Below are 26,918 nucleotides of genomic sequence, written 5' to 3' on the forward strand. Positions count from 1 at the left end.
AACAAACCTGACCACTGAGGTTACTAGTTGTTGAACAGGAGGGTTTTAAGCTGTTTCCTGAAACTGGTGAGATTTGTATTGTTTCGCATCTGCAGAGGGAGGGTGTTCCACAGTTTGGCAACGTTGTATGAGAACGAGCGTCCTCCTGCTCTAGTTCTAAATATTCGAGGGATTTTGGCAAGTGTAGCAGTTGAGGAGCGTAGAGTTTTATTGGGTTGGTATGGGGAGATCAGGGAAGAGTTGATTTCTGGGCCCGTTCTCCAGAAAGTCTGGTGGGCGATGCAGAGAGCCTTGAATTTTACTCTGTCCCTGACAGGCAGCCAGTGTAGAGTTTTTAGGCCGGATTTTATTGAGGTCCTCCGAGGGATTCCCAGGAGCGCCCGGGCAGCACAGTTTTGAGTGCGCTGAAGTTTTTGTAGAGTATAGTCCGGGGCTCCAAGATAAAGGGCATTGTTGAAATCCAGCCGTGATTGGATCAGGCCCTGTATGACAATTTGTCTGGCCTCGAATGGAAGGAGGGGAAGGATTTTTTTGATTACCCTGAGAAGGCCAATACAAGTGGCTGACACCTTAGTGGCCTGAGTATTTAGGCTCAGCGATTTGTCGAGCCATACTCCCAGGCTTTTGATATTGTCTTTGGGGAGAGGGGGAGTGCCCATACTTGAGGGCCATATTAGCTCCAGAGTGGAAGGAGTTGCTGGGCCAAGGAGCATAAGCTCCGTTTTATCATCGTTGAGCTTCAAGCATGAGCTCAACATCCACCTTTTTACGTCCTCCAGGCAGGCCGCCAGGTCAGGAGGAGTCTGGAGACCGCTCTTCTGTGCAAGGGAGACCACCAGCTGGGTGTCGTCCGCATAGGAGATGATATTAACACCATGCGGACGAACAATCCCAGCCAGCGGCCTCATGTACACATTGAAGAGCGTAGGGCTTAGGGAAGAGCCCTGCGGCACTCCGCACCCCAGTGGCCTACTGGAGGATACAGATGTGCCGTCGAAGACCTGGAAGGTTCTGTCTGACAGGAAGGATTCTAGCCACGACAGGGCATCTCCGGATACTCCCAGGTCGGCAAGACGGTTCAACAAGATCTTGTGGTGTACCGTGTCGAACGCGGCGCTTAGATCGAGGAGGATCACTGCCACTGATCCCCCTCGATCCAAGATCCGTCTTGCCTCCTCGGTTACAGCTAGTAGGGCAGTCTCTGTCCCATGTTTGGGGCGAAAACCCGTCTGGGAAGCATCAAGGAGGTGGTTGTCCTCGAGAAATGTCGTCAGAATGGTGTTGACGTGCTTCTCCAGGATTTTTGACGCCCATGGGAGCAAAGAGATTGGACGGTAGTTACCCGCATTAGCTGGGTCCAGGGAGGGTTTCTTTAGGAGGGCCCGCACCATTGCATGCTTCCAGGTTACGGGTACTGTCTTACTCAGTATAGAAGAGTTCAGCAGTTCTAGCAGGGTGGGGAAGATAATGTCACTGGCTAGACCCAGTGGGCCTGGAGGGGCCGGATCACAAGGGGAACCGTTTTTTATTTGTAGGACTAGTTTCTTTAAAGTTTCCATTGTTATCAAGGGAAACGATTTCAGCTCAATGTCCCTGTCCAGGGCAGAGTCCAAGCATTGAGGGGGCGGATCGATAGGTGAGTTAAGGAAAGAAGAGTATATTTTATTTACTTTTTGGAAAAAGAATTCAACCAAGTCATTGCATTTGGACAATGAATTGTTATTATCTGAGGCGGGCGGGGGTGGTTTTGTCAGAGAGTTTACTATGTGGTATATTTCTTTCGGTTTTGATTTTGCCACTGTTATTTTATGGGTGTAGTAGGCTGCTTGCGCATTTTTTATGGCCATTTTGTACTCCCTAATCATTTCCCTGTAAATAGTTTTTTCGGCTTGGTTGTAGGATATGCGCCACTTCCTCTCTTGTCTCTTGCATAGGCGTTTCTGGTTTCTAAGATCTTCTGAATACCATGGGGCTGATTTGCTATGTCTTTTTGATCTAGATGGATATGATGGGAGACTTAAGTCCAAAGAGGTTGTTAGCCAGTCTTCATATCTGATGTTATTGGATGTAGGGTCGTGAGAGAGGGAGGGTCTGGTGTTACTGAGAGTCTTCGTCCAGTTGTCAAGAGGAAGTTTTGACCAGTTTCGAGTTTTCCTGGATGTAAACAGGGAAGGGGGTGGTTTACTTGTAGTCCAGGTAAACGCTATCAGGAAGTGATCGGTCCATGGGAGCTTGTTAATAAGGCCTACTTTGACCTGGTCGCTATTACTGAAAATTGGATCTAGAAGATGCCCCTTTTCGTGTGTGGCCGAAGGAACTCGTTGCTCTAATTGGATGGAAGCCAGGTTTGATTGTATCTCTGATGCCGTGGGATCTAGCAAGTTGTCAAAATGAAAATTAAAATCTCCCAGAATGGTGAAATTGGAGGGGGAGACAACCAGCTGTGAAGCCACTGACATGAGAGAAGTATTGAATTGTCCGGTGGAACCCGGGGGGCGATAAATGAGGATGCCGGAAAAACTGGAATTGGGGGAGAACTCGATAGAGAAAGAGAGGTTTTCGCAGTCCTCAATGTCGTCCGCTAAACAGCGGCAGACATAGTTCTCTTTGTAGATAATCGCGAGGCCGCCACCTCTACCTAGTGGTCGATCAACCCGCGCTATCTGGTATCCTGGAATTATAGCCTGTGCTAGGTCCGGCTGAGAGTCTTGGTTCAGCCACGTTTCAGTTAGGAACATAGCATCAGGGGAGTGTTCGTCTAATAACAAAGAGATTTCTGTACAGTGTTTTACTAATGACCTGCAGTTAAGTAGGAACATGGAATATTCCTGTGCCTCCGCTCTGGTTTGGGCAGTTTTAGAGGTGAGTTCAAACTTACAGTGCGTGCAGCGGCGGGGCATCTCCAAAGGATGTCCTGGGGTTCCACAGCTTGGTAGTATTGGTGGACGTAGCTGATGTAAGACACTCGAGCTGTAAATGTGTCTACTGGCCCCTGAAGGGCCAGGGGGCAGGGCCGCGGGGCCCGGCCGGGCGCGGACGAGCGCAGACGAGCTTGCCTTAAGCGCGCAATCGGTGCGCCCGCTGCGCTCGTCCACTGCGCTTCCTTGGGAGGCACATACTTATGGGTTGGTGGGTAAGTGGACGGTGGGCGTGGCCTCCGATGGGGGCGTGGCCTGTCAATCGGCCGAGGCTCTGTCAAGCGTTTGGCACGCCAGTTTCTGGGCAGCGGAGGGGCCGCTTGGAGTAGGAGAGGCTTGGGTGAGTGAGTAACAATTTTAAAAGCACAAGAAAAATCACAATTTCAATTTTTTTTAAAAACGGTGCGCTCTCCCGGCTTTCCGCCTCAGGAGCAGCGTTTGTTAGGTGGAGAGGCTGGTGAGCAGCGTCTCTTTTGAGCTTTTGGGCGGTGGGCGTGGCCTCTGATGGGGGCGTGGCCTGTCAATCGGCCGAGGCTCTGTCAAGCGTTTGGCACGCCGGTTTCTGGGCAGCGGAGGGGCCGCTTGGAGTAGGAGAGGCTTGGGTGAGTGAGTAACAATTTTAAAAGCACAAGAAAAATCACAATTTCAATTTAAAAAAAAAACGGTGCGCTCTCCCGGCTTTCCGCCTCAGGAGCAGCGTTTGTTAGGTGGAGAGGCTGGTGAGCAGCGTCTCTTTTGAGCTTTTGGGCGGTGGGCGTGGCCTCCGATGGGGGCGTGGCCTGTCAATCGGCCGAGGCTCTGTCAAGCGTTTGGCACGCCGGTTTCTGGGCAGCGGAGGGGCCGCTTGGAGAAGGAGAGGCTCGGGTGAGTGAGTAACAATTTTAAAAGCACAAGAAAAATCACAATTTCAATTTTAAAAAAAACGGTGCGCTCTCCCGGCTTTCCGCCTCAGGAGCAGCGTTTGTTAGGTGGAGAGGCTGGTGAGCAGCGTCTCTTTTGAGCTTTTGGGCGGTGGGCGTGGCCTCCGATGGGGGCGTGGCCTGTCAATCGGCCGAGGCTCTGTCAAGCGTTTGGCACGCTGCAGGACATCATGGGCGCCATTACCAACATGAAGGAGACCATCGGCCAGCAGTATGAGGCTCTCGCTCGTAAAATTGACACGGTCGCCATCGATGTAACCCTGATCAGAGCCGACCTGTCCAAGACCAACGAGAAGGTGAAATCGTGGATCTGAAGACTTCTAGCCTCACGGCCGATGTGTCGGAACTTCAGACCGAAAATGGCAATTTGAAATCGGCTAATGATCTAATGTCCCATCGGCTGGGGGATTTTGAGAGTAGGGCGAGACGCAATAACATCCGCGTCATAGGTGTTCCCGAAAATCCCGAGATCCACTCGATTGATCTCCTGGTTGAAGATCTTGTCCTGAACCACCTTGCCCCTTCTGGATTGAGCAAGTTCTTCGCAGTTGAGCGTCCCGGGTGGAAAGCCTAAGCCGGGCGCTCCTCCGAGGCCTATCATCGCCAAACTTTTTCATTTAAGGGATCGGGATGCTATCCTGCAGGCGTCGAGGGTGAGCGGCCCGGTGAAATTTGAGAATTCCACAGTTAACTTTTATCCGGACTTTACCCAGCTCGTCCAGAGACAAAGGATGGTCTTTCAGGGAGTTAAGCGACGTCTTCGGGACTTAGGATTGAAGTACGCGATGCTTTTCCCTGCCAAGCTTTGTGTGGAGTACGAGGAACGGGCGTTCTTTTTTGACCGGCCGGAGAACGTGAGTGACTGGCTGGATTCCCTGCCTGGCCGGAACGACCGGACTGAGCACCCTGGTGGTGCCGAGGGTGGTGAGCCTGTACAGAAGTGATGTTTCGGCCCCTGATCTCTGAATAACAGACATTGCTCAACTGGGTTCTATTTATTTTGTATGCTGTGTTTCACTAATGTTCCCTTCGGGGTGGCGGGAGGGACGGGCCTCTTTCCTCCTCCAGGGTCTTTTTGTAGAGTGGGGATGTTAGGGCGACAGGCACACTGCATGTTGGGGTGGCTCTTTAGTCTACTGCAGGGGTGCAGGGAGGGGGGAGTTGTAACGGGTGTTGGTTGGGGGGTGGGGTGGGGTGTTTGTGAGTGTGTTTTTCTTTCTCAAGGCGTTGTATTGGTTTCTTCTACACTTCCAGTGACCTTCTCTTTGTGGGGTGACTCATGCATCACTTGTTGGGATGGGGGGTAGTGGGTTGAGGTTAATGTCTTGGAATGTCAATGGATTGGGTGATCGCATAAAACGGGGTGTGATACTGCAGTATCTGCGTCGCCTGTCTCCTGATGTGGTACTTTTGCAGGAGACGCATTTGGTGGGGAATGTGTGTCATGCTATGAATAGGTGGGGTTATCGTCTTGTCGCACACTCCGGGTTCACCACTGGTTCTAGAGGGGTGGGTATTCTGGTTCGGTCTTCTCTCCCTCTGGAGATTGAGGACTTAATCCTCGACAACAGAGGGCGTTACGCCGCCCTAACTGGTAGGTGGGAGGGTAAGTCTCTTTACTGCTCACTGTATACGTTCCCCCGGGTCTCCAGACCTCTACCTTCACAGATATTGGCCGTGTGATGCTGGAGCTCCCTGACTTCATTCTCCTCATGGGTGGGGATTTTAATTCGGTTCTTTCTGGCACTATGAATCGTCACACCCCCAGGGATCTCCCTACTTCGCAGTCATGGCTTAGTGGGTTCCTGGACACCTTTGGTCTGGTAGACTGCTGGAGGTTGATACATCCGACACAGAGTCAGTACACCTTTCACTCTGGGGCTCATGGGAGTCTCTCCAGACTTGATTACATACTTATGCCCACTGTCCAGTCTTCTTTTGTTAGGGAGATCAGACACCTGGCCCGGGGCATTTCGGATCATTCTCCATTGTGGCTCTGCATGGACACTGGGGTGAAAGCTGCGGGGCTGGTCGCCCCTATCAACCCCTGGCACCTGCGTAATCCCAAGACCCGTAACAGTTTGATAAAGTCCCTGGACCACTATTTCCTGGAGAACGAGGTGTCTGTTTCCTCCTCTGGGTCACTGTGGGAAGCCTTTAAGACTGTTATTCGTGGACAGGCCCTATCCTTAATTGCTGAAACTAAGAAAGCTAGGAATTAGGAGGTGGTGAATCTTGAGGCCGAAATATTGGAATTGGAGGCTGACCCGGAATCCGGCGTTACACATGACAGACTCCACGCCCTTGGTCTGAAGCAGCTAGACTATAAATCCCTTGTTACTGATGCTGCCAAGACAATGTACAGGGAGCAGCAGGGTAGACTGTACGATGTTGGGGATAAGGCGGGTAAATTGATTGCGTGGCTTGACAAGGAGAGAGCGAATCGTGTGGTTCCTGTGATCCAGACTTTAGATGGTGTGAGTGTGACTGACCCGAGTGAGATTGTAGAGTGTTTTGCGGATTATTTTCGTGCGGTGTACTCCCCGGTGTCTGATAGAGACGAGGGCGACTCCCATTCATTGCTGCGTGACATAGCGTTGCCATGCCTTTCCGAGGAAGATCGAGAGTGCATGAAGGCTCCGTTGTCCGTAGACGAGATTGCGACCGCGATTCGTTCTCTCCGTTCGGGCAAGGCTATGGGCCCGAACGGCTTGCCTATTGAGCTGTACAAATTGCGCCCTGATAAAGTCGCACCATATCTTCGTGATATGTTTATGGAGTCGAGTGACCTTGGCACCCTCCCTTGTGACCAGCGTTTGGCAACGATCGTGGTAATTCCCAAGGAGGGCAAGCCTCGGGACCGCTGCGCATCATACAGGCCCATCTCCCTGTTGAACGCTGAGCCTAAGGTTCTTGCCAAGGTTCTCGCCAATCGTCTGCTTTCAGTTATTTGTGACCTGATCCATCCGGATCAATCCGGTTTTATCACACATCGGAACACTGGTCTCAACCTGTGGCGCCTGCACAGTGTTCTCGCGAGGGCGGGGTCTCTTTCGGAGCCGGCCGTCTTGGCTTCCTTGGACACCACGATGGCCTTTGATACGATAGAATGGCATTATATCTGGGCCGCACTCGCAAAATTTGGTTTTGGTTCAGAATTTGTCGGGTGGGTGAAGCTCTTGTATACAGTTGGCGCAGGTGGTGGTTAACGGTCGAGTGTCCAGGCCAATGCCCTCGGGAGGGGTACTAGACAGGGGTGCCCGCTGTCCCCCCTGCTCTTTGCTCTCACTTTGGAGCCTCTTGGAGCCTGGCTCAGATGGGAGCCGTCGATAAAAAGGCATCCAGTGGGCCCCCGATTTCGAGGACCGAGTCTCGTTGTATGCCGACGATATTCTTTTGTACCTTACCTCCCCTCGTAAATCCCTTAACGTCTTGTTTGATGTTCTCACCTCGTTCGGCAAGAATTCTGGCTTGATCATAAATTGGTCTAAATCTTGTGTATATGTCATCGCGGGTGGCCTTCCCCCATTACCAAGTAGATTTCCCATTCAGATTTCTCAATCCGGCTTCAAATATTTGGGGATTTTTATATCGCTAGATCCGGCTGCCTGCTATGAGCATAATCTCCTTCCTCCGCTCCAAAGGTTGAAACTAGACATGGCTCGGTGGCGTAGATTGCCGTTGTCGCCGCTCGGCCGCGCCACGCTCTTTAAAATGATGTCTCTGCCTTGGTTTTTATACGCACTCCAGAATTCGTTCAACGTCATTCCGGCAAGCTACTTTCGGGAGGTGGAAGGCTTACAGAGGCGGCTCGTTTGGGATGGCCGCGCACAAATTGCTCTTGCAAAGCTAACCCTCCCCTGGTATGACGGGGGCACTGCGCTCCCGGATATCAGGCGGTACTATTGGGCCTCCCAGTTGTCCGCGATCAATCACGCAATGTATGCACCCAGCCCAAATCCGGCTTTCAAGATGGACAAGCATCAGCTGCCGGGCGGTGACTACAATAGGGCTCTCTACTCTCGGGCAGCGGGGAGGAATCTAACGGGGCCCACCAAGATTGCTGTGCGTGTGTGGAAGGATGCGAATGCGGCCATGGGATGGAACGATCGATTGACCCGAGCGACCCCCTTGTATGCGTCGGAAAGACTTGGATGCCTCTGGAAATGAAAGGTTTTGAGAAGTGGGATATGATCGGTATAAACAGAGTGGGTGACCTTTGGGTGAAAGGCGCGGTTAAGACCTTTGAGGTACTTCAGAATGAGTATGAGTTGAGTGATAGAGAGTTTTTCAGGTATGCACAGGTCCACCATGCCTTGACGTCCGTCTTCGCTGCCGGCACTAATGTTCCAAAGTCTTCCCCACTTGAGGACCGTATACTCGATGGTCATCTGCCCGATAGTACGATTTCATTAATATACAAGAAGTTAATCAACATTCGGGCAGATCTCCTTGTGCGTCTCAGGGAGGCCTGGACTGGAGACGGGTAGAGCTGGACGACGAAGACTGGCAGTCGGCACTGTCTTCCCCAAAAGAGGTCGCCATTCCCGCCCGTCTAGTCCAACTTAAAATTCTTCATCGGGTGTATGTTACTGGTCCTCGTTTGGTTGCCATGGGCTACTCCTCGGATGGGTTATGCAAACGCAGATGTGGTTTGAGTGCTACTTTCCTTCATATCATTTGGGAATGTCGGGAGGTGGCTGCGTATTGGACTCGTGTGCATGCTGTAATGGAGTGTATCTCCGGGGTCGCTCTGCTGCCTGGGCTCGGAGGTGTTTGTTGAATGTGTGGGAGCCGAATGATTACAACGTTGCTCAGGCCCGGTGGGCGGCCCTTGGGAACATGATCGCAGAGGGATATTGCACAGTTGTGGGGTTCCCAACGGCCCCCCACCGTGTCAGTATGGAAGGAGAATATGGACTGGTGTATGTTTAGAGAGCAGACTGTGTATTTGGCTAGGGGCAAACCTAGGGCGTGGAATAGAATCTGGGGTCAATGGAACTCTTATCGAGGGAACATCTGTACACCCCCGTTTGAGGACAATCCGGACATTTCTCTATCCCCCTGATCCGACATTCCTGGTAGACTCTACTTTTTTTTTTCCTGATTCTCGGACTTCCCCACTGACTCCCCCCCCCCCCCGGCCATCTCCATTGCTTGTCTGGTTATCTATCCTGTATTGAGGGTTCCCCCCGTTGGAGCACCACTTTGCCCATAATGCTCTGCGCTTTGAGATTTGTTTGTTTGTTTTCTTTTTGTTCTTTTCTAAAAAACGAAAATAACCGTATCCTGATTCCATCCTGTGTTGCAGAGACTTGTATACTTTATTTTGCCGGACCTCTAGGGTATCGGCCGCTGCTTTGTGATGTTCAACGACCGCTTTTTATGCTCTAGCGGCCGGCCCCTGTGGTTGTAGGCCCGTACTTGTAATCATATTTGCATTGCACAATAAAGTTAAAAAAAAAACAAAACACCACATGACAAACCAACCAAAAAATGGGAGTGGGCATGACATTGATCGCCGAGGCAATTTACTCCAACGTGATCACTCCCTCCAATTGCGCTGATTACGCTGGGGTCAGCTTCGGTAGCTGGAGAAGTATGAAAAGGGAAGATTCAGCATCTGGGGACGGAGACATTCCAGTCGTGCAAAACCGTTTCACCACTATTACCATCGGATGTGTGAAGAGGCGAATTTCGGTGTCTCTGATGGCAGGGATCAACCGAGAAGAGTTTTGTTGGTCGAGTTGGTAAGCCAATAGCTGACCTGCCTTTTCACCCCTTTCAAATGTCTCTGCTGTATTAGAAAGAGACATTTTGCTGCATTCATTGTGCAGAGTGTGTTCAATTGATTTTTAGCCAACAGAAGTTCCCAGAGAAGCGGCGGACTCAAAGAGGAGGAGTAAGCAGCGGTCAGGGACCTGATCTGTGCGTCCGAAAACCTGTCTGGTCAGCGTCAACTCCCTCATTAGCATGGTGCGAAGGGTGGCTTTCCCTGCCTCCCACAATACCTGCACTGAGGTAACTGAGCCCGTTATCCTCCACGTATCTTTCGACATAGACCTCATAGACCTCGCAGCGGATTATATTTGCATCTGCTAAATTCTGGATCACTATAAGGGATGCTAAGGAAGCAGTCAATGAGAGTCCGACTATTGTGAAGGGAAAGAGATAAAAATAAAGGATCTGGCTCCTGGGTGCAAGAGTCTCCAAAGGCCGTATGGAGCATAATTCTGCATCAGGTCTGGTAGGGTATGCCTGTCCCCATGATGTATGTCTGGCCTGCCCTATCTGTCCAGGAGAAGGTTGAGCATCCCGTTCCAGTCTCCTCCAATGATGACTCTAGAGGTGCCAAAGGATGTCACTAACCTACTGATGTGGAAGAGAAACCCAGACTTGGATGTCTTTGGGGCATTCAAAGAGACCACAATAACAGTCATCCACTGTATTGAGAGTTTGGTAAACACATAGCTGCCTTCGGTATCTGACCAAGTTTGGAGGAGTCTGTACGAGAGGTGTTTATGGAGAAATATAGCAACACCCTGTTTCCTAGGTGTTCAACCGCCTCAACCCGACCTCATGATATGGGTAAAATGCTAGCATGTAGAATGCAGCCCACCCAGTCCCTCTGTTGCTGGTTGCTCTCTGCTGAGGACAGGTGGGTTTCTCAAAGGAGGGCGATGTCAGGTTTGTGTTGGCACAAAAAAGTGAGGAATTTCATTTGTTTAATGAAGTGTCATGTATGCTGAGAGAAAATACTTTCGAGGGTCTTTGCGGCAGGGGACTCGCCATGAGGCTAATATGAGCAGTAGGGTTGCAAGCATAAGCCCATGGCGGAGGTCAACCAGCAGGCAAGAGGTTCCAGAAGAGCAGGCTATAAAGATGGATCAAGCTAGTGAGACAGGTATGAACCAAGCTGGAGGGACTATTGGTTAGATATTGCCATCATAATCGTCCAGTAGTAGTGGGGAAGCCTGCGACTGGGGCAGGGATAGGTACCAGGGCGGTCAAGACACCCAGCGATTGAACCTAAGAACGGGGGTGCAAGAGGAGGCGCTGGTACTGAAGGAACGAAGGCCGCCTGCCAAAGAGAGAAACCTAGTGTAGTCTGTTTTGGAGAGAACAAAGCACTAGGAGGAGAAACAGTAAGAAGGGGAGACAGCCACGGAGAGCAGGAGTGGGAGCACAGGGCCCAGGTGCTGCAATCAAATTCGCAACATCAATACAGTCATCGTCACCCCCCAAGCCTCCCACCCCAGAAATGTAACACCAACAATTACCTAGGGACCAATATACTAGGTGGTCTATAACTTCAACCTATGCAGCATTATACAATCTAGACGTGAGAAAAGCAAAGGGGGGGAAATGCAGTCGCAGAAAGAAAGCTCAAGTATACGTTACAGAGCAAGCACCACCAAATGCCACTAGAGGTGAGGGTCCTATCAAGTCTTAAGAGGTGATCTCGATTTATCTATTGGTTGGGAAGACTTTCCAGATTGTGGCAGGCAATTTGAGGCCATTTCTGCGTGACCGAGTGCCAACGTTTAAGTTCATCCAAAGAGGAGGTGTCCCCCTGAGCCACACCCTGCTGGATCGGGGGAGAGAAGGTAGATGTAGCCGCAGAGAAAGCAGCCTCCATGTTAGTGGCATCTAAGGCATCCAAAAAGGACGCCAGAACCTTTGGTTCATGATATTCCGACATTGTGCCCGGAAAGATGATTTGTATGGAAGCAGATTACAGTAATCTGTATTTAATGTCCTTCTTCTCAAGTTGGAGAGGCAGGAACATTACGGTAGGACGTTGATAGGGGCGAAAAGTCCTCTACTAACAGAATTTGAGAATTCTCATGGCAATAGGGACCATTTTTTTTTGCTTCCTGGAGGAATTGTCTAGCATGCTAATGCCATACACAACATGTCAAGACATGGTGTGGATAATACTCGTCAGGAACCCGATTGGAGCAGACCCTGTTGGTCCTATGGCATTCCAGCAAGGGCAGAAAAGGTAGGATTCAGGAGATTGGGGATCAAAGCGCCCAGGAAGTGGGACATATGATCCTTCTCAATGCATTCGGATACGCCAAAGATCCTGATATTTTCACCGCGACTGCGGTCTTTCAAGTCAATGACGTTCTGCTGAAGATACCAGATATCAATACCTCAGTCCGAAAATGCATCTAGGCGAGATTCCACATTCATCTGCTGCCTCTCAACAGTAGTCAGTCTGGCCTGAAAAGAGCTGATGTCACTTACAAATTAGTTGCATAGACCGTGGAGGACATCTATGCAGTAGAATGTTTAATCTCAGCTAGTTCATTCAGGAGGGTAGTGAGGGCGGACTTTGAAATAGCGGGGGCTGAGGAAGAGTCCGTGATTTCTACCTAGACCTGGGCTCCATTGTCCATGGCTTGCGGGAATGTTGACAAGCAGTTTTGGAATTCGACATGCAAGGAGGCAGGTAGGTGATCAGGATAAAAGCCAGAGGGTCAGACCACACAGTATGCCAGAGTCCTTCAGATGTGTAAACGAGACAACCGCGCGGAAGGCTGTGGGAAGGTCAACATCAACGCCTCACAGAGGTAAGACCCAAAAATGGCACCTGAAACAGGAGCAACATTCATACAGCAAATGAGGAGCCTTCCCCCAAAGTATTTCAGATATAGGGGGCCTCAAGTCCACAGGAGGACATAAAGCTGGCCACAATGTGTTTAGGAGAAAAAAAGCTGCATGGTAAAAAAAAAAAAGAAAAGAAAGTCCTCCATAGGCCTACAGATAAATGCCCCACACAGTGCAGGCCCCCCCTTGGGGCCTTTGTGAGAGCGTAGAAATCACCAGTGGGAGCTATGTAGTCTGGCAGTATATTCTGCCGGTGGTCCAGACTGCAGGAGGTGAGGCCCAACACCTCTGGGGCCCGTGCACTGTGGCACAATCGGGGAAGCTGCAAAAAGGTTGGCCTCTGTCGGCGGAACAAACGATCTACGCTGATGTCCCCGCAATTCCAATCCCACTGATTTAGTCCTCAGCTGCTGGCAACTGGCACTGCCCCAGACCAGATGAGGGTGTTGGTAAATGCCCCCATCCACACAACGGCCTCCAGCTCAATGGCACCACTACCTCCGCGAGCCCCCTTAGTCCAACACTAAGTCGGGACACAGGGGAAACAGCTCCTCTGCCATGCAGTGCACCAGCTCCCTCATCATGTGGCTGTTGGACCTTGCTCCACTCTCAGAACAGGAGGGCGACCTACTACTCCCCGGAACAGTGAAGGTGAGCCGCCATCTATGTTGGCACCTAGCTTTGCCCCCTTCTGTCTCCTATTTTATAGTTGGTTTGTCATGCTGTTGCAGTCTCTTCTCAATCAATCAGTATTTATAAAGCACAGCTAATCACCCGAGGGAATCCAGGTGCTTGAAGATCCTGGAAGCTTATTCGAACAGCCAGGTCCTGAGAGCCATTCGGAATTCTGAAAGTGAGGTGATGGTCCGGAGGTGCATGGGGAGGCTGTTTCAGGTCTTTGCTGTAATGTGGGAGAAGGGGTGTCCTCCCCTTCTGCTTCAGTTGATGCGGGGGGTATGGGCAAGTGAAAGGGAGGCAGAGCATAGTTTTTGACGGTGGGTGGAAGTTCAGGCGGTGGTTATTGTATGCTGGTCCTTGGTTGTGTAGAGCCTTGTGTGCGTAGGTCATATCTTGAATTGTTTTTTCTTCAGTATGGCGAGCCAGTGGAGTTGCCTGTGGTGGGGTGTGGATGTGGGTTCATCCTGGAAGGCCGAGGAGGAGTCTGGCTGCGACGTTCTGTATGGTCTTAAGCCCCTGTAGGTGGTGTGTGGCAATTCCTACATAGAGGATGTTGCTGTAGTCCCGTTGGCTGGTAAAGAGAGCCTGTGTCACAGTGCATCTTGTGGGTAGTCACTTGAAGATCTTACGTAGAATGCACAGAGTGAAGAAGCAAGTGGAGGAGACTGCGTTGATCTGTGATTTCATAGTGAGCTTGTTGGCAATGATGATTACGAGGTTTCTTGCAATGTGAGTGGGTGCGGGTCCTAGGTCTGATGGCCACCCGGAGTTGTTCCATGTGTTGCTGCTGTTGCCAAAGATCAGTACTTCCATCTTGTCTGTGTTCAGCTGCTGGCAGCTGTTCTACATCCAGTCAGTGACGTTTGTCATGCATCTGTGGAAGCTGGTTCTGGTGGTAGAGGGGTCCTTGGTGAGTTAGAGGATGAGTTGGGTGTTTTCTGGGTAGGAAATTATGTTGGGACAGGGGGACAGGATTATGTTGGCCAGTAGGGTAAAGAAGCTGTGAGCCCCAATCTAACTGAAACGCGCCCCCACCAATGCTCCTCCATCGGATACTGGAGACTGCAGAACGGCAGGCAGTAAGTGTTCTTGTGAGTGGCAAACAGGTCCAACCGAGGACAAACCCACATCCTGAAAATGTGACCGACCACCTACGGATAAAGATGCCAATCGTGATTGGCTGAAAGCTGCCAACAGACTGTCCACACGCACATTCAGCACTCCGGCCAGATGATTTGCAATCATGCAAATATGATGGACCTGAGCCCAGGACCAGAGTTGCAGAACCTCTCTGCAGAGAAGATACGACCCTACTCCTCCCTGTTTGTTTGTGTACCACATCGCAGTAGTGTTGTCCGTCAGGACCAAAACTGACTGGCCTCGAAGGGAGGGTAGAAAGGCTTTGAGAGTCAAACGAATTGCCCGCAATTCCACAAAATTGATGTGAAGCAATCTTTCCTCTGGAGACCAAAGGCCCTTGATCTCCAGATCCCCTAGATGAGCCCCCCACCCCAGAGTGGAGGCATCCGTTATCACTGTGGCCACCGGAGAAGGAAGTTGAAAATGCTTCTCTCGAGACAGGCTGCCTGAAACCCCATAACAGATCCGCTGCAGTGTCTCTGGAGATTCCGATTGGCCTCCGCGAGATCTCAGTTGTGTTGATACCACTGTCTGCGGAGGCACCACTGGCGGGCCCTCATGTGCCAGCATGCCTGGTTGACCAAAAGTTTACAGGAAGCGAACAGACCGAGCAAGCTTAAAGACCTTCAGTACTGGAACAGCCGCTCCATCCTGAAACTTTGGGATTCATATTTTGAACGTCTAAAATCCTCTGAAGCGGTGGGAAAGCATGACTCACAGTAGTGTCCAGTACTGCACCTATGAACAGGATGAACTGAGAGGGCACCAGGTGCATTTATCGAAAAACCCAAGTCGAACAACAGGCGACCTGTTATTTGCAGATGATGCAGCACCAACTCTTGCGACATCATTTTAAGCAGCGAGTCGTCCAGATAGGGAAATACAGGAATCGACGATCTTCTGAGATGAGCTGACACCACCACCATCACCTTTGTGAAGACCCTAGGTGCGGATGTAAGGCCGAACAGAGGGACCACAAACTGGTAGTGCTGAGACACTACCGTAAAACGGAGATACTTCCGATGCAACTTCAAAATGGGAATGTGAATGTGCCTCCCGCAAATCAATCGACACCATCCAGTCTTCCTGCTGCAGTGCCAGAAGAACCTGAGCTAGGGGCAGCATCTTGAAATTCTCCTATTTTAAGTACAACATTCAAGATCCTGAGGTCCAGGATCAGTCTCAACTGCCCGTCCTTTTAGGGGATCAGGAAATACTGGGAGTAGCACCCCTGACCCCTTTCCTTCTCCGGAACCACCTCTATTGCATCTTTTGCATCTTTTTGTTACAAAGACAGGACCTCTTGCAGCAGAAGCAACAGATGGTCCTCTGAACACCAGTCCTGAGGGTAAGGAGGGGAAACTCCTGGAAAGGAAGGACATACCCATTTTCTACAAGATTCAAAACCCAAAGATCTGATGTAACATATTTCCAATTTTGTAGAAAATGGGACACCCGGCCTCCTACGGGTCCATCATGCTCCAAGATGGGGGATTTAGAGCTGCTTCCCAGCTGAACCTGTGGGGTGGGGGTGGGGGTGGGGGGCCTGAGGAGGAGGAAGAGATCTGTTGGCGAGAGGCCCCCTCGTAGACGACCTCGTCCCTCCCTCTGTACGACTTATACAGGGGATTCTGCTGCTGCTGCTGACGTCCTGAAATGGAGCAGCCTTCAAAAATACACGAAATCTCCTGTAACCAAAACCCCTAGGCTGAGACTGCAGGCCTAAGGATCTAGCAGTATCTCTGCTATCCTTAAATCGTTGCAGAGCCAAGTCCACCTTTGACCCGGAGAGCCTGGAGCCATCAAAGGGAAGATCCAGCAGAGTGGCTTGAACATCCAGAGAAAAACCAGATCCTCTTAACCAGGCGTGCCTCCTGGTTACCACCAAAGAGCCTATCACCCTGGCGGATGAATCTGCTGTATCTAGACCTGACTGGATCACCTGACTTGTGTATCAGTCAAGAGAGCACGTAATCAAAACAGAGATGGACTCCTAGAACCTGCCACACACGAGCCAGACACAGAAACTTTGACATGTGTCACCACGTATGGTCCTGGAAGCAACAATCTTAAAAAAAGTGTGAACAAAAACTGGAGAATTTTGACATCTGCGAACATTAAATGGCCCAAACCCAGGTTCGCAAATAAGAGGACAAGAAATTTAAAAGACATACTAGTACATACTAGGCCCCAACCAAAAAAACCAACAGCAATAATGATGACACCTTGGAATACAAACCCAGTCACTGGCCATTATCCCTGTGGTTCCTGTTCAGTCTGCCACCTAACGAAGGTAACAAAGGAGATACAACTATTACCAAATCTGAAATGGCAACTACGGAATCATACTAATTGTAACACGAGCCATGTGATCTATATGATCACATGCCCCTGCGGAAAACGTTACATAGGCATGACCTGCAGGAAAATAAAGCTTCGCCTATGTGAACACAAAAGTAACATCAAGTGCAAAAAAGCAACAACGAAAATGTCAACACACTTTCTGGAGGCAAGACACACAGTAAATGACCTGTTCTGGGTCATCTTGGAAACCCTGTCCCAAAAAGACCATAATGCAGAAAGCATCCTCTTCGAAAAAGAGCAAAGATGGGTACATAGACTGGGCACAGACCGCGAAGGACTGAATGATAGCATCCCATGGGGAAGTATCTACAAGTGAGTAGAGATACTGTCAACAACAACCGGCTCCAGAGATCTAAGCTCCTTGAACATCTCTCAAAAATAATTTTTAACTAAAAGCGCGAGCTTTTAATAAATATATAAAAATATCCTAATATATAAAAACAATTTGGAACAAATACCCCCCAAAAAAAGACTCAGCGCAGTCTGTTTACTATATCCATCCTCAAACTTGAATTAAAACACTGAACCCGGAAGTGGAACTAGTTCCCGGGACTGCAGTGGCAGAGTCAGCACAAGTCGAGTGACGAGGTGGCCGAAGGTAGCAGAGAGGACGACCGCTACAAAACCGTAACGTATTACCCTGAAAACAAAATATACTGAGTTCTATTTTATTGCAGTAGGCCCCCGCTGACCCACACAGATTCCGATGGGGTCTAAGTAGACCAAAACAAAGGTATGTGCATATTAAGAGCACGCGTTATATTTGCGCGCAGAATCACGCACTTGAATGCCTTTACAATACGCATGCCCTGGAAAATAAAATGATGCACAATATGAGCACGACGGAGCTATTAGCATGCTGGAATGACACTCACTGCAAAGGGTGTTGTTGATGTTTGAAGCATTTCCCAGAATATATGGTGGATGAATGAAATAAAAAAGAAGGTACATGAAATACGCCTTCGAGCCTGCAAATGAATGAGTGAATGACTGATGAAAATCTATGAATGTCATTTTTATCTAACATTGAGACAATCAGTATCCATGCAACAACCGGACTGCCATAAGATTCAGTTTGCCCGAGTTATCGAGAGAGTTGACCTGACCCACTACACAGGGGTTGGAGAGCGAGCATAAAATCAACCATACCCTACCACACTGGATAGTGTATGCATTTGTAAATAACGTAACAGTTTTCCCATACCCCCTCCCTTTGTTACATTTTAGTTTACTTTAGCTATCACATTCTATACATCCTTTTCCCATAGGTACCAGTAAAGGACCTTGTCAGAACTTTAATGAAAGACGTTCAGAATTGAGATACACCGAGTAATTCTTAGGAGTATCCTTCACCTTTTCACCTCACCCTGGTCCTGAAGAAAGCCCACCCGACCTGTTGGCGAACAAGGGCTGAAACATGTCGACCTTATTCACAAACATTGTGTGATAGAGCCATAACAAGCTCTTCAATCACCTCCAATAGTTTTACTGTCTCAAAAGACCCCGGAACGAATAAAAATGTTATACCCGGAACCGAGAGACTTTTAAATTCACTTCACTATTTCACGAGCACCATCTCTGGTCACTACTGTTATAGCAAAGGGTATTACCTCCTGGTGGAGGTTGCAAAACCACTAAACCCCATGATTTTGCAAAAACGTGTGTAAGAAGCGGAGAACGAAAATATACCGCTCAGAGACAACCACAAAAACAACACGTTAATGAGGGTTTTTTATTGGGACTAGTACCGAGACCGCATACCCAATGTTATGCAGGACAAGTGATCCTCCAATGCAGGATAAGTGATCCTTTCACTTTTGATTAGCTGATATCAGTCAACACCTCCATAAAGTGACCTCAAACATCCTCCGGCAGCTTAGGAGCCACCTCCTTGGCTGTGTCCATCAAAGCATGGATATACCTTCCTAACAGGCATGTGGAGTTAGTAGATTTCAAAGCCATGCTTGCCGATAACACCTTCTTAGCCGACTGTTCCAGATTTTTTAAATTCCTATCCCCCGGGGTGTAGGCAAAGGAACCTGCTGACTGTTTGGAAGAACATGAAGCTTTAACCACCAAGCTTTCTGGTGAAGGATGAGGTTAAAAAACTGGATCTCCAGGTGCAGCCTTATAACATCTTGCCACTGCTCTGGAAACTGCCGGGACAGACATTGGCTTCTGCCACAACTCCAAAATCGGCTCCGTCAGAGCTTGATTGAATGGAGCAATGGCTCTACCACTGAAGGAGAGTGCAAAACCTCAGTCAGAATATTAGACCTGACCTCCGTAGTGGGCAACTGCAGATCCAAAAGGTCACAGGCTTCCTTATAACTATGAGATATTGAGCCACGTCCTAAGAAGGCAGAGCCTTGGCAAAAGAGAACTCCAACTCTGGAGAAATGTCCAATCCACTAGCCTCCTTAAGACCTTCAAAGTGGAAGAGGTGTGGTGCAGCGGCCAGGGCGGCTGAATACAGAACATGGGAGCTCAAGGTTCGATCGCCAGTGGCAGGTTAGCCCAGCACCTTGTGACTCTGGGCAATGCTCGCTTAATCTTCCCGACGGCCCCCAGGGGCGGGACACCTCCCTAGATGTAGCTGTGCACTTTACAAATGCTGGTATTATATTATTATTATTATTATCCACAGACTCAAGAATTTCTCCCTCCTCAGCCTGCTCCCTCCTGGATCGCATGTTTGGAATCAGAGTTGGTGGCGCCAGTGACAGCAGAGCCGGCATCGAAGGAGTTCCCTCAGTAGCTGTCAGCGGTGCTGCACAAAGTCGGGAAGGCATAGGCCAGAGCCCCTTGGCACTGGAGAAACCTGAGACAGGATCGGAGTCGAGAACCTTGGCGTCGAGAGAGGCCATGACAAAGTCATCAGCATGAAAGGCCCGAATGTTGCTTGGGCATAATGCTGGGGGATGCCCAACTTGTAGGAAAGCGGGCCCACAGGCCCAGCTGGCGCCCGCAGGGGTTAGCTGCCCTGGCAAACATGCCAAACATCGCATTAAGAAAATGCGACGGATCCGCACCTAGAACCGGAAAAGGTGGGTGCGGTTCCGGAGCCATCTGGTCTGGTTCAGTCCAAGGCCGTGCGGCAGGTTCTGGCTGTAGTGCCAGAGACTCCAGAGCTGGAACCGGTGAAGCCAGAGGTGCGGGAGACGCCTCCCTGGGCACCGGTGAATCCCTCAACACCGGAGAATGCACCAGAGTCACCTGCAGAGAAGGAGAGGGGGGAAGGCCAGATGTCATCTTTTCCATGACGCCGTTGAACTGGTGAAGCTGACCTTGATGACTTGCCCTTTGAAGAAGAGCGCCTGGACCCATGAGACCGCTTCTTCTTGTGTTTTTTAGACGACCTTGAGGTGTGCAGGGTCGGTGACTTCAACTTAGTCCACTTGCGGACACACTTTTCCTTCTCCACCCAGGCCATAAATAACTTTGCCTCCCTTTCCTTAAGAGCCTTTGGATTCATCCATTAAGAAGACAAGCATACCTCAACGTCATGATGCGACAACAGGCCCCAAAGGCAATCTTCGTGGGGGTCTGTGATGGGCATATGACCCCCACATTCCCTACAAGGTTTGAACCCTCACTTGTATATGTTGCATCGTACTGCTACAACTACAGATCGACTGTAACAATGTTAACCTACAAAGAAATAGAGAGTCCTAGAAAAAACTTTACGCATCGACGGCGCGGAAAAATGGGAACTGGCGCCAGCACGCCGACTAGGTCTTCTTATGGCTCCGATGATGTCACGAGAAGTCGAAAGCGGAACCGTGCTATTGTGACCTCCTAGTCGACGAGGGAGAGCTGTGAAAAAAGCTTCAGTGGAATGCTGGTGTAAGGGTAAATTCAAAAGGTGAGAAATCCACAGGCAGATGTATCCATCAAAAATATAATTCACATAATCGATTTTACTTTTCCTTCTCTGACTGCAAAGTGAAAGGAGTTTGTAAACAGCAATCCCCATGTTAAAAAAAGATAAGCAGCAATTATCAGAAGACATGGCCTGACGATTGACCCTTGTCTTCAAGCAGGGAAAACGTAATAAGATGAATAAAGAATTTAAAAAGGTATCTTTATTTACTGCCTGGACTTCCGCAACCCTGCAAAAAAGCCCCCCCCCCCCAGTTTAAGAAATGATGTTCTAGTCCCCAAACAAGGCTTAATTATGCAGCCTATTCTAGACCTAACATTTGTACACCGGTACATAGAAATGCAAACATTCCAAATGATAACATTGCCAGATTTTATTCCATTGTTGAGTAGAGGGCTCTGCTTGGCAATAGTAGAGATGAAAGACACTTTCTTTCAGATACCCATACACCCTTCACATAAGAGGGATATGATACCAGGGGAACATTACCATTTCAAGGGACTGCCATTCAGCATCAAATCCACACAACAGTGTTCATAATGACGCTAGCAGTGGTGGCAGAACACTTGAGTAGACCTATATACATGCCTACCCTTAACTGTATAACTAGTTTGCTAGGGCAAGCACCTACTACCAGTGTCCACATAATTCACAAGGGTGGTATCCCAGGTTACACAAGCAAGGATTCACTGGAAATTTGGGAAAGTCATCTATCCTAGAAACAAAGAAAACCTTTCTGGGAATGGATCTGGACAGTAGCTTACCCAACATCAAAGAGAGTACAAGCAAACATACGGCGGGTTCACCTTTACCAGACGTCACAAGTGCCAACGGAGAGGGCAGTCATGAAGATACTAGTAATTACAGCATCTGGTATCCACCTCCTTTCAAATGAAAGGCTACACATGAGGACAATTCAAAAGATTAACCAACCAACAGTCGCAAACAGCAAGGAATTGGTAAGATCTAGTGGTTTTTAGTACCAAGGTCAGCAAGGAAATCGAATTTTGGAATGCAATCATGATGAAGGGAAAAACATTTCATAGCAGCCCTTCCACAAGCCATCATAACAAGTGGCACCTCACACAGAGTGGGGAGTACATATGTGTGCGCTCCTGATAAGTAGCTTCGGGTCAGCACAGGAAATGGTCAACCATCTGGAATTGAAAACCACCCTCCAAGCACTGAAATCATTTTCAGAGCTAAAGGCAACGCAAAACAGTGCAAATACTAACAGACAGCACAACACTGAAGTTCTAATTCAACAAACAGGAATGGTGTACAGGAGTAAGAAGGGTTTATTTTAGGGTTCAGTGATGGGTAGTGCTGAGGAGTAGTAAATGTTTTCCTGTTTAGAAAAGAGTAGTGTTGAGGGGTAGTAAGTATATGTTAGGGTTGTGTAATGTTAAAGGCTATTCTGGATTATTTTTGAAAATCTATACGTATGTAAACTTGATAGAATGAAATATAATGTAATGTGTGGTTGTAGTTGGCATTGTAACTGTAAATGTCATTATAGGGAAAAAGAATGCACTGTAAGTGTAATAGTTGTTGTGCATGCATTGTAAGTGTACTTGGTGCTGGTGTTCACTGTAGTAACCTGTATTCTTCACAGCTCAATAAAGGGATACCTACCAAAGCTAACAGAGATCCAGTCCCAGATTGACTACTCAAACAACATGCCACCATGTTTGACCCTGTAGACATCTTTACAATACAATATCTATGAATGTATCTATGTCCATAATTCACTACAGGAGGAGCTCGTAAACCATTAAAACAAATCTAATCTGTCTCCATCAGACCCACCTAGATATCAGCCTACTACTACCCTACCACACTTGGCCAAACATCTGAAAACGGTTGTGCCTTTTAAAATGCAATCTTTTTTTGTCATCCTTCCAATCTGGGTTCAGAGTCCTACATGATATGGAGACAGCATTAGTAGGATTCTGTGATGGCACTGTGGGCTTCATTGATCAAAGGCGATGACGGAAACATTGGATGCTTTCAAAAGGATAATGGCATTCTTTTGGAGTACCAAACTGTGAACAGGGCCTCTTCAGTAACTACTTAATGGCTTCAGTTTTTGCTAGACGGTACAACAGGATATTCTGGGGTCGTTTATATTGACTCCATGTCTGTCAGAATATGTCACTATACAGGGATTTGTGAGGTCTCCTGCATTATCAAATATCTCACACCAATCTTTGTTCTAGCAAAAGACTTTGGTTTATACACTTATGTATGGTTGGTACACAGATTTATATTAGATTCTTCCTAGATCCTTGCTCCTGTAAGCATCTCAATATAATGTTTGGTGCCATCGAGGGTTGGATGAAAGACAAGTTCTTTACAACTCAACCAATCCAAAACCAGATTTTTTGGCACAGGCATTAGATAAGACCAAGATAATGCAAGTGGCTTCCATTTCCTTGAACACACTAGAGGCTCTGCACTTTAGATTTATTATATCTCTGCCAATAAATCTCCTACCTAAAAATTACAATCAAAGAAATGTGTTAGCTTATTGCTGACCTTCCCCTCCAGATTACAGAACTTTACCTTAACATATTTTAAGAGATAAATGAATTAGCAAATGTTTTTGATACAGAAAATATATCTTACCTCCAAATAGCAATTACACAATCCAATAAAGGGATCTTTAAAACACTTTGCAACAAATTATAATGAAGAAAATATCAATCAGGATACAGTACACAAAAATCCAAATTGGGAAAGAAGTGTTTTATAGTAGTCAACAAGCCTTTTTACACACTAATTACTATGGAGTAAAATGGGCCCAGAAGAAGGCAAATTCATATTCATCTGGGGGATGCAGAAAAACTTCACTGCTTGCCTTTTTCATGCTTTATGTGGCTCTATCGAGCTTGCATGGGGTAAGCAGAAGGAGTTATGGGAAAAATACTAAGAAGCTTCCCTTTCATTAATGTCCCAAACAATGCAAGGTAGGACCACATCTCTTTCACAGGATACATTATTTTACATATTACTGCACAACTATCAAACACAAGAAATCAAAGGATGAAATAAGTATATATTTTAATATGTTATACTTATGATATTAGCTCAATAGTTAAAGTGGCTTGACTGAACCAGTCTGATAAGATATCCATTCAATCCATATGAACCTCCGAATCAGACTGCATTTACAAATCACTTACTTTTCTGAGAACATCTTTGAGCCGGAGATGATCAAGAAGTAATTTACCAGAATACACAAGCCTTTGATCCTTTAAAGACTGGGAAAAATAAGGAAAATTAGTTTTTCAAAACATAGATTTAAAGCTGCAATGATTATAGACACATTGTTAAATTAAGTTTTAAAAAAACAACTACCTCCAGTCTAGAAAATGTAAAAAAAGACCATGTAAAAATGTATTCTATGTATGGACATGAACCTTGCACAAATGGAACTATTAATGTTCCACTGCTCAAATTGCTTTCTAGAATGGTAATCTGATGTTTCATATGTTGGCATGAAAATATCTCCCAGAAACTGGAGCATTTTAAGCAAACATTAATAGAGCCATTTGAACAGAGGTTGCAAAAATGCAGTTATAAGAAGAAGAAATTTAAATGCATCAAAACTGTCAAGTCAGTCATACATACCCTTTATATAAAACATGGTATCAATGTTAAATTGTTCATGTTAAAACAGTGAAGTATGAACATTATTTGCACTACAGATTGATATCTACTTAATGGTTTCAAAATAAATTCATTAATTAACTGTGTAGTGGACTAGGGCCCCTATTACAGGCAGGGTGCAACATCCATGTCTGTGTCACTGCGCCCCTCTAAACCAGTGCAAAAAGGGACTGTGGGCCCTATAGTATTGACTGTGCTGCCCTCTGGACAGCCGGGAAGCCATGCATGCCCGGAGGGTAGCACCCATTCAGTGAATAACAAGTTACTTACCTTCAATAATGATGTATCTGTAAGAGACATATGAAGTTATAAATTCCTTAACTTAGAATTACCCCCAGGCGTCAGACTGGACCCAGAGATATGTTTTTCGTAGCAGTACCCATGAGCTTCAGTAGGTGGCGTTGTCACCGGGATGATGTAGCGGTGTCTACTTAGACACAGCCCCTGATCGCTGACGTCAGTTCTGACATGACTTTCCACGCCAGAAGAGCAGAGCCATGCAAGACACTAACCACTGGTGCACATAACTAGGGCCCTGTCAGAGAGTCCCTATCCCTAGAAGTCCGTTCACAGAAAGCGGAGGACGGAATCTATAACTACATGTGTCTCTTATAGATACATCGTTACAGAAGGGAAGTAACTTGTTCATCTGAAAGATACTGTAGTTATAGATTCCTTACCTCCGAATAGATACCCCAGAAATGCCAACCCCAGAGGTGGGTTCTCGAACTAAGTTCACACCAGGAAGTCCTGGAGAACGGAACGGTCGTAAAAGCTGTCTCTCTGGACTTGGCTATCCATGCAGCAATGCTTTGTAAACGTGTGCAGGGATGCCCACGTGGCTGCCTAAAATATCAAAAAAGGGTCTGGCTCGAAAGCAGCAAGGCTGAGCTCTCTTAAACTACAACCAAAAACAATTGCCAATACTGCTACTGATTCCTATGCTATGTCTTCTCTGGTATAAGAATGAGCCATCATCAAACATACTGCATTCATACCCATACCTCTATAATACAACATATACAGTAAACCAAACAAACAATTTATCAAAAGGAAGAACTTTTTCCTACAAGAATGCGAATATATACAGACCTTCAGATAAAACCAAACTATTTCTTGCACAAAATGATACTTGTTCATGACTTATGATTCATGCAAATTGATAAAGTTCATTAGAATGTCATAAAAATGTATATATTCGCATTCTTGTAGGAAAAAGTTCTTCCTTTTGATAAATTGTTTGTTGGGTTTACTGTATATGTTGTATTATAGAGGTATGGGTATGAATACAGTATGTTTGATTTAGGATGTCTGATGTGATTGTATCGTATTGTGTAGTATTATGTACAGATAAATGTGGGTTTGTTGTGATATATTTTGTACAAATGTAAAAAATTGACAAATGTTCTTTTCTAAAAAATGAAATAATTTTTCAAAATAAAAAGCAATTTATGAGCTTTATGGTATAGTGATGGTTCATTCTTATACCAGAGAAGACATAGCATAGGAATCAGTAGCAGTATTGGCACGTGGCTGCCTGGCAGAGGTCAACCAGCAGGTATGGGTGCTGTCGCCCTGGAAAAGTGAGCGTCTATTGGAGGTTCCTTTTTTGCCAAAGAATAGCAGATCTTGATGCATAAGACAACCCATCAAGAGATGGTACGTTTGTGCACTGTCCGACCTTTCTTGGCACCTACATAACCCACGTAGAGATGATCGTCCACCAGGAAGTCTTTAGTGCAGTCAAGGTAGAAGGACAGCGCACGTTTTAGGTCCTCCTCCTTGGAAGGGAGTGGGGGCGTGAAATTAGGTGGGCAAATGTGATGGTCTAACTCATCTGGAAAGAGGTAACCACTTTGGGCAGATAAGTTAGCCTAGTACGAAGGACCACTTTGTCCGGATGGACAGCAAGAAAGGGAGGCTTGGAAGAAAGCCCGAAGTTCACTCCCTGTGCGAGAAGAGGTGATGGCAAGCAAGAAAGCAGTCTTTAAAGTAAGGAGACGAAGAGGACAAGTATTTAGTGGCTCATAGGGGGCACACATAAGATAAGTAAGGTCAGGATTCAAGTCCCACAGAGGCATTACAAAAGGAGAAGGAGGAAAGAGATGAGTAATTCCCTTCAGGAATATGTTTACAATAGGGGACATGAAAAGAGATGGTAACTCAGGAAGACGAAGAAAGGCCCAAATGGCCGAAAGATAGCCTTGAAGAGTGCCCAGAGCAGAGCCCTGCTGGGCAAAAGAGATTGAAGAGGAGAATTTCTGAAAGAGGGGCAGAAAAGGGATCCACAGCTGTGTACAGCTGTGTACCATGCCACAAATTTGTTCCACCTACAGGCTTATAAGCTTAAGAGTTCGGGGTACCAGACTTCATGCCCAGTCCGGAGCCACCAGAATGACTTGGGCCCGGTCGCGCTTGATCTTCTTCAGCACTCTGGGTAGAAGTGGTACAGGCGGAAAGGCCTATGGGAGAACGCAATTCCACTCAAGACGAAAGGCGTTGCCGAGCGAGTGCTGCCTTGCAAACTCCAATGCGCAGAACTGCGGACATTGCGAATTTTCTTCAGTGGCGAATAGATCCAACCAAGGCTCTCCCCACTTCTGAAGGAGACCTTGCACCCCCTCCATTCGTGATTCATCATGCACCGGCGGTGGAGTTCATCCGTCCTAGCGTTCAAGGAGCCTGCCAGGTGTTGAACCGCCAGGGAAATGCCCCGATGTTCCAGCC

General features: G+C 47.7%; 1 protein-coding gene across 1 annotated transcript in view; it reads right to left on the bottom strand.

The window, feature by feature from the left end:
* The window catches only part of HERPUD2 (HERPUD family member 2), a 339,768-nt gene that overhangs the window by 235,127 nt on the left and 77,723 nt on the right, over nucleotides 1-26,918 (bottom strand). Inside the window, exon 3 of the mRNA XM_086964819.1 lies at nucleotides 23,705-23,782. Within this exon, the coding sequence (XP_086820945.1) occupies nucleotides 23,705-23,782 (78 nt within the window). The remainder of the gene's footprint in view (nucleotides 1-23,704; nucleotides 23,783-26,918) is intronic.

Source organism: Lissotriton vulgaris, chromosome 4_1, assembly GCF_964263255.1.
Source record: "Lissotriton vulgaris chromosome 4_1, aLisVul1.2, whole genome shotgun sequence".
Lineage (NCBI taxonomy): Eukaryota > Metazoa > Chordata > Amphibia > Caudata > Salamandridae > Lissotriton > Lissotriton vulgaris.